Raw genomic sequence first — 7,754 nt, 5'->3', positions numbered from 1 at the left:
ATAACACTAACCCTCACACTTGCCCTTTCTGTAACACTGTAAAACTGAGTTTGATGCTAACCCTTCCTTTTACCTCCATACTCCTTACCTCCATACACTAACCTTCCCTATAGCCTTAATTCTAACTCGGACACACCTTGTAACTCGAACATTAACCTCAAAACTCACCCACTTCTCACTGAAGTCCTAGTTTCTAAATTTTCTGCCACTGGCAAGATAGATAGATAGATAGATAGATAGATAGATAGATAGATAGATAGATAGATAGATATTAGCATGCTATATTAAAGTGATATAAAAGTTAAAATGTTTTTAAGCTTTTTCAAATGCTGATGAATTTACTTACAATGGATGATGTTTAAAAGTTTTAGTTTCCTGTAGAATCAGCTGGTCCATTGAGCACTAACCCTTATATCCTGTTGTAGGGTGACTCCTTTTCCTTGCAGGTTCCTATCGAACCACCCTTGTGTCTGCTAGAAAGCTGTGTGTCACCACAAACACACAAACACAGCAAGGTAATGCACCCCTCTGCTCCTCACTCCTACCTCCATTGATTGCGAGGCTGCCATCAACCGTATGGTGAACTTGGAGCTGTACGCCTCCTACACCTACAGCTCTATAGTGAGTATTATTATGATACTTTATATAAGATATATTTCTTACTGCCATTTCCTTATGCCTAGATTTTGTTGTATTTAATGTAACTTATTAAAGTCAATGTTGTTTGCTACAGCATTTATGACACTATAAGACTTATCATCTAGCAAAATGACATTCATGTTTGAATGCATATTTTTGAATTTGACTATAACATGATATACTGTGAAGGGAATTTAGCAAAACTGGATCAGACAAAATCTGGAGCAGCTGTGCATGACAACCAATCAGCATCCACCTTTCATTTTAAAAGTTTAAGTGAACAAACTGAAGAAAGAAGCTGATTGGTTGCCATAGACAACTGTCCCAGATTTTGTCTGCCCCAGTTTTGATAAATCCCCCCTGTGTGTCCTAAGATCCTTGTCTTTTAAAAACAAATTATGTAAAAAAAAAAAAAAAAACAATACAAGCACTTTCTGCAAGTATTTTAGTCCTGTTTTCACCAATTGAAGATTCAAAGATACAAAGACAATAAAGTTAAAGTGACACTAAACTCAGGAGTTAAATCTTAAAAATGCATTCAAATACCTATTAACAAAAATGTATCTTATTTGTGTATTAATCGGCTGTAGATCATCAAATCATCTCTGAATTCATGATTACATGATTACACTGTCCTTCCATCTGGAGAGTGGCTACTTTTCTTCCCCATGGTCCCTGTGTATTGTAAAGTAGACACCGCTCCAAGCTCACTCCCGTGATTGACTGCTATCTCAATACAAATTGGTTAACTAAACATGAGATTGTAGTCCATCACAGGAGCAAGCTCGGAGCGGTGATTACTTTACATCACACACATGGACCATGGGTAACAAAAGTAGCCATCCTCCAGAAGAAAGGACAGTGTCAGCACCAATTCAGAGATGATTTGAGGATCTACAGCTGAGTAATCTACAAATAAGCTACATTTTTGTTAATAGTTAAGGTACTTGCATGTATTTTTAAAATTTAACTCCTGAGTTTAGTGTCACTTTAAATAATAATTTCATTAATGTTTGGTGCTTACTCTGACAATGTATCTAAGCCTCTGTTGCAACCTCTGCAATGTGACATTGCAGTTGCGTTGAACAGTGCTCTTGGCATGCATTTAAATAGGCTGCCTACCAGCTAAATCGCACTTGAAGAAGTACATGCTCTTTTTTAAAATAATTGCATCATACCACAATGCATGGTAATAGCTTACCATGCGATGTGGTGCAATGCAACGTACATGCGATGACTAGGTGCGTTGGGGAGCATCGCTTGCACTCCCGCATCGAAGAGATTTAAATGAGGGCTTAGAGCATTGCATATACTTAATCTAGCAGGACTGGGCCATTTGTCACCTTTTAACACAGAACAACATCTTTTACTAGGAAGATGCTGTGTTGAGATGTGGCTTGCAGAATCTCTAACAATACATAGAAGATCTGGGAGCATGCTTGTGCAAGGGCCTGTTGGCAAATGGCAGAAGCCATTGTCATCTGGCTTGATATCCACTCCATAATATAATGTGAATATTTCTTAACATTATATAATCATTTCTGCAACACTTTGCTAGTAGTCAGCAATTACCAAAAGAGCACCTGTGACATCTAAAATAATTTCCCCATGATGCTTCACTCATGCCAGGACCTCTGCACTTCTCTATTTCAGGTTAATGGTTGCTTGCAGTTCAGCTACAATTTTGTACGGATATGTGGCAATAGACAGACATGTCTCTTAAAGAGAACAATGAAATGCACACATATAGGAACCAACCTTATCTTCTTCCCATCTTAGCTAATGTCTAAATTACATATACGCTCCTATGTTCAGATATTTCCTCTGGCAAGTGGAGCATTTAAAAAGCAAACCATTGTTTTTTGTTGAGTAATACATTTCAGATACTGTATATTTTTTTAGACAAATAGTGAATTGTTCAGGCTGATGAGGAAGAGTATGAAATATGGAAGCTCCTTAGCTAAGTCTCTATGCCATCTTATGAGAGCAGATAGAGTTTATGAATATTGAGGGGAGTCTGTGATAAATTTAGCTCCTCAGATATAAGATTTTATAAAGTAATACATAATGCTGATTGATGAGCTTTTTTTTTACTGGTATATCTGTGAAAACTGGTTTTACTGGTACATTTTTAACATTAAACCTCCATCTCCTTTCCTCCCTCCAGTCTTTCTTTTTTGATCGTGACGATGTCGCACTTCACCATGTGGCAGAGTTCTTCAAGAAACATAGCCACGAGGAGAGGGAGCATGCCGAGAAGTTCATGAAATATCAAAACAAGCGTGGGGGTCGCATTGTCCTGCAAGACATCAAGGTAAGAATGACCTGTAGCTTTGGACCTACAGATTCTGATGTTTGAGAAAAGAACATATTTTCACTGGCATGGGAAATTTTATGTTACGTAATGTGCCCTTTTCAGTGATTAGCAGGGATCAGGTGATCAAACAGGCTCCTCTCATTGCACATATGTTGTATAGTTAATATGGAAGTGTCCAGGAGTAGTTTCCAGGGGTCTGGTCCATTTTGTAGCAATGGTGAGTTTTTCCTAATTCAGAAACATTCTAGCTCCAGTTATATTCTGAGAGCATATGGGGATTTGTTCAGATGTACAGATGGCAAGAGAAAATGTATGTATTCACTGGCCATATATCTTTACCTTTTCTGACTTTGTGGAGAGACAGCAATTATAGTCAATTGCTACTTGACACTATCTAGAAGCTACTATGTTATTTGAGATTTATGTTTCTGCCAGTGGCTGGTGGATCCCTAAGAAAAGTGCAGGACTTAGTTGAATATACTCAAGTTCTACCTGCTGCCTTTTGTATTGGAACTTCACATGGATTCCACTCACTTCCTTGCCACCTCCTACGTGCAGAATGGAATGGTCTTCTGCTTACCACTAGACATAGACATGGCCCAATAACATGAGTGGAAAATTCAATTCCTGGGGGTTTTCTGTTTACCGTAGGTAATTTGCTGAAAATAAATATCCTTTACTGTATATTACCCTGGAGAAACTATTCAATAAACATTTTAACTTTAAAAACTCTTCACTTCAGAAACCAGAGCGTGATGAGTGGGGTAACACCCTGGATGCCATGCAGGCTGCTTTGCAGCTGGAGAAGACTGTGAACCATGCTCTTCTGGACCTGCACAAGCTAGCCACTGACAAAGTTGACCCTCATGTAAGTATCTGCTTCACATCCTTAGGCTTAAATGCAAATATAGCTCTTTATTGCATACATTCCATCATCTCCAATCAATAGCAGATAAAAGGTACAGAAAAAAAATACTCCTTACATCTTAATTCATTGTTTTGGTTCCTTACAACCATTTTCAAGTCCAAATGTGGAAATTGCTGTACCACTTATCTGTTCTTGTTTTAAAATGATGGACTATATTAAATAAAGAGCCATATTTGCATCTAAAGTTTTCTGTGCTGACCTTTTTAGACTAGACTTGAATGTGCCCTGGAGGTGACGGAGGGGTTGGGATGATACACCGTATCAGCCAAAGAGTGGTCTATAAATACATATGACAATAGAGATGTGATTTTTTTTTAACTGGAATTATCAAGCAATGCAGAAAGTCATTTTGTGAGCAGAAAATATAGGCTAACCTGAGCACTACGAACAAATTACATTAGTGACTCTTTGAGCATCAGTCAACATAATGACTGTCTCCTTTGTGCACAGCTAGCTTGAGAACATATTTCCCAGACTACAAAACTTTATGTTACACAGAAAGGATTAAATATATTATAGTACATTATATACATATGGCATACATGCGTGACTTTGTTTTATACTCTATAGTCATTTTAGCATAAAAATGATTGCATGGAACATAAATATAGAAATCAGAGGAATAGGAGAATTGAGATGTTTCCCATAGCAAAACCAATATGATTAATTTAAAAGAATTAAATAAGTCAAGCTTGGTGAACTAAAGTTTAAATTTATACTGTAAAGTGACAGCTGTAATCTTCCCAGGAATGGATACCCCTTGTTATCCCACAATAAGAGATATACAGTACTGTATAAAACACTTCTATGACTTCTGCGCTCATATGTTGTATTAAAGTGTCCAGAAAGAATAGATGACGAACTGATTTTCAAACTTATATACCACGTTTGGTGGTATATAAATCAGTCTGAAAAACTGTTTGACATTTATTAGTCATCATGGACACCTGTACAACAAACTGATGATTTGTTTAATCTTGCAATCTGCATCGTTTAAAGGACAATTGAAATCTAAATGGTTGCAACTTTAGCTTTCTTCATCTTTATTCAAAGGGCATTTAACAAAATTATCAATATGGCAGATCACAGAACATGATGCTGGAACTATAAGTAGTTTCATTGATGCAGAAGGAGGAAAGAAACAATGTTCAACAATTTATTTATATTATCTTATATCTTGTGTTTCCTTGCAGTCTGAGTGCCTGGAATGCATGACTAAATTCTAAAACTTGTTTTTCAGCTGTGTGACTTCTTGGAATCTGAATATCTGGAGGAACAAGTGAAGGATATTAAGCGTTTTGGAGATTACATCACCAACCTGAAGCGCCTTGGGGTGCCCCAGAATGGCATGGGCGAGTACCTGTTTGACAAGCATAGCCTGGAAGAGAGCAGCTAAGCTGTGTGCCACCCATGAGGATCCAACCACTCTACTTTCCATCTATATTCCTTTTACTATCTGTGTGACATGTATTCCTGAGGGTCTTACATTTTCTGTGATCCTATAATAATATAGCTGTAGCTGTGCTTGTCAGCAAGTTTCTAATAAAGTCTTTCAGCATGTATATTTTTTGTAGTTGGTGTTCATGGATCTCGCAAGAGTAATACTGAATATACCTAGTTTTTCTATCCTTTCATTGTATGAGAGGTTTTACCATTATTTTTTATGAATTGAATGTCTTCCTTGTGCTGCTTCTACTTGGAATTGTGTGGTGTCATTAAGCTCTCAGTTCTGTTTTGCCCAGCTGTATCCTATTAAATGTATAGGAGACAATGCCATTCCCATTGCCTGAGCCCATATATTTATTGACATAAACATTTTGGGAATGGCCCACGTTGCCACTTCATCCGAATATTTCTGTAATATGCCATCATATGTTGAGTTTTGAATTGCAAGATTGGAGCGCTGGTAAATCTTACTCTTTTAGTTCATTCCCTATACAAAACCAGCAATACATTCTGTATGAGGTGAGATGGGGGCACAATTTGTATGATGTATTAAATGCCCAGAGTTCCAAATGAAAATACATTTAAAGGACCTGTGCACCTAAATCAGGTATTTTAGTTATAGATGGAGTTCTTATGTGTCTTAGAAGAATTGCAGATGTGAGATGTCCGTGCCATAATGCCCAACTCTTTTATTGTCCTCCTGTGAGTTTTGTTTCACAGCTTTGTTTACCTCCATTGTTGCAATAATCGGTCCTGGCTGACTGCACCTTTCTAGTGATGTTCCATAGAAATAAATGGAACCATCTCAGGAGTGTCTCCAGTCTCATGTGACAGCCAGTTCATTCTGCAGAGTGTCAGTGGGCATCCCCACAACATTTCCAGCTATGCAATTTTAGGGCTAAATGTCTTCCATCCTCAGAATCTCCTTCCAACGTTTATATATTAATATATATTGAAACCTACCGTAATGTACTACCATTTATGGACGTTAGGTCTAGAGGCACTTTAAAGTAAACCTGTTCTAAGAGAAATACAGAGGCTGCCATTGCCATTTTTCTGGCTGCCTCCCGGTTCCAAATGTTCCAAGTCACTGAAGGTCAACTTGAACTTCTGATCTGGATACTTGTGCTGGGTCAGTGTCTTAGCTTACTAAGTGATTGGCTTGATCTCCCACTGATGTCACTCAGAGACAGAGGCAGTGGTTTCAGCAGTGGCTCTTATCTTCTGTGGCTCTACCAGATACAAACATCTGTTTCAGCTGCCTGCTTCACCACATATAAATAACCAGGAACACCAATAATCATTCTGGAGTTTTCCACTGCCCCACCAATGTATGGAGGAACTTCTTCACAGACCAGCAATGTAATGGGACTCTTATCCTCTATACACCAATGTAAGGAGGCCCTTCCATATTAACCACATACATAATGGAGCCCTTCTCCACTTACAGAAAACAAACGAGAACCATTTTCCAGTGATCACCAATGTAAGGGGACACTTCTTCTCACACTTATATAAAGTTTGCATTCTCCACTAACCACAAACATTAGAAAGTCATTGTGTGGTGACCCTTCTTCACTGATCACCAATGAAAAGGGACCCTTCTCTACTGTCCATCAGAATAAGGGGCTCCTTCTCCACTTTGCAGCAATATCGGTGGGGCTTCTTCACCGACCACCAATGCAAGAAGTCCCCTCTTCACTGATCACACTTACTACAATAAAGTCAACCTTCTCCAGTAATCACAAACATAAGAAAACCAATATGCACTGACCACTAATGTGAGTTTGCTTTTCTCCACTAAAAAGCAATGTAAGGGGGACCTTCTTGACTGACCATGAATTTAAAGGATAATTATGGGGAGAGTGGAAACACACTCTTCCCTATAATTAGAGCCGATGTGTGACATTGAAGCTGTCACACATTGGCTCTATAAATTGAGAACTCATCCCCCACCCCGATCTTCTCCCTGCAAAGAGCGGTGACTGTCAGTCACTGTTCCCCATAGGGATTCCCCCTCTCGCTTCCTCCATCACTGACTGGAGTGACTGATGGGGACGGGTGGGCACAGCTGGCTCTAGAGAGGCAGAGCCAGCTGTCAATCAGCCAGCGGGTGGACTCCAACAATATTCCTACCAGACCTAAAGTTCGGCTGAAGTGAACCAAAGTATTGGCTGAAGCTTCGGCTTAATCCTTCGGGTCTTTAGTGAATAACCCCCCTAAGTGTCCAATATTATTAAATATAAAGTGTCCTTAGTTATGAATAATTCCACTTAAAATAAAAAAGTGACCACGTGATCTTTCACCAAACACGTCATCCTCTGTGCAACCCTTTTGGCAAGCAACTAACCCGCTGCCGTATGACCCTTTAAATAACATCTTACTGCACTGCACTAGTATCCTAAACAAAAGGGAGAGAACTCT

General features: G+C 38.8%; 1 protein-coding gene across 1 annotated transcript; it reads left to right on the top strand.

Annotated features, from left to right (window-relative positions):
* Nucleotides 1-543: 543 nt before the first annotated feature.
* LOC108801191 (ferritin, middle subunit-like) lies at nucleotides 544-5,446 on the top strand. The gene is made up of 4 exons (XM_018573122.1): nucleotides 544-621; nucleotides 2,807-2,953; nucleotides 3,699-3,824; nucleotides 5,125-5,446. Exons 1-4 carry the CDS (start codon nucleotides 577-579, stop codon nucleotides 5,278-5,280), a joined length of 474 nt encoding a protein of 157 aa, XP_018428624.1. The 5' UTR covers nucleotides 544-576; the 3' UTR covers nucleotides 5,281-5,446.
* The last annotated feature ends 2,308 nt before the right edge of the window (nucleotides 5,447-7,754 follow it).

The sequence above is a fragment of the Nanorana parkeri genome, unplaced genomic scaffold, assembly GCF_000935625.1.
Source record: "Nanorana parkeri isolate BGI_ZX_2015 unplaced genomic scaffold, ASM93562v1 scaffold2243, whole genome shotgun sequence".
Taxonomy (NCBI): Eukaryota; Metazoa; Chordata; class Amphibia; order Anura; family Dicroglossidae; genus Nanorana; species Nanorana parkeri.
Note: the sequence above shows the minus strand (reverse complement) of the source record. Positions and strands in the feature narration are given on the sequence as shown.

Excerpts from the sequence above, each read along its gene's own strand:
- LOC108801191 (XM_018573122.1), top strand. The coding sequence starts at position 577 with ATGGTGAACTTGGAGCTGTACGCCTCCTACACCTACAGCTCTATA. Across the intron at positions 622-2,806 it reads CCTACACCTACAGCTCTATA|TCTTTCTTTTTTGATCGTGA; the intron begins GTGAGTATTATT and ends TCCTCCCTCCAG. Across the intron at positions 3,825-5,124 it reads CTGACAAAGTTGACCCTCAT|CTGTGTGACTTCTTGGAATC; the intron begins GTAAGTATCTGC and ends CTTGTTTTTCAG.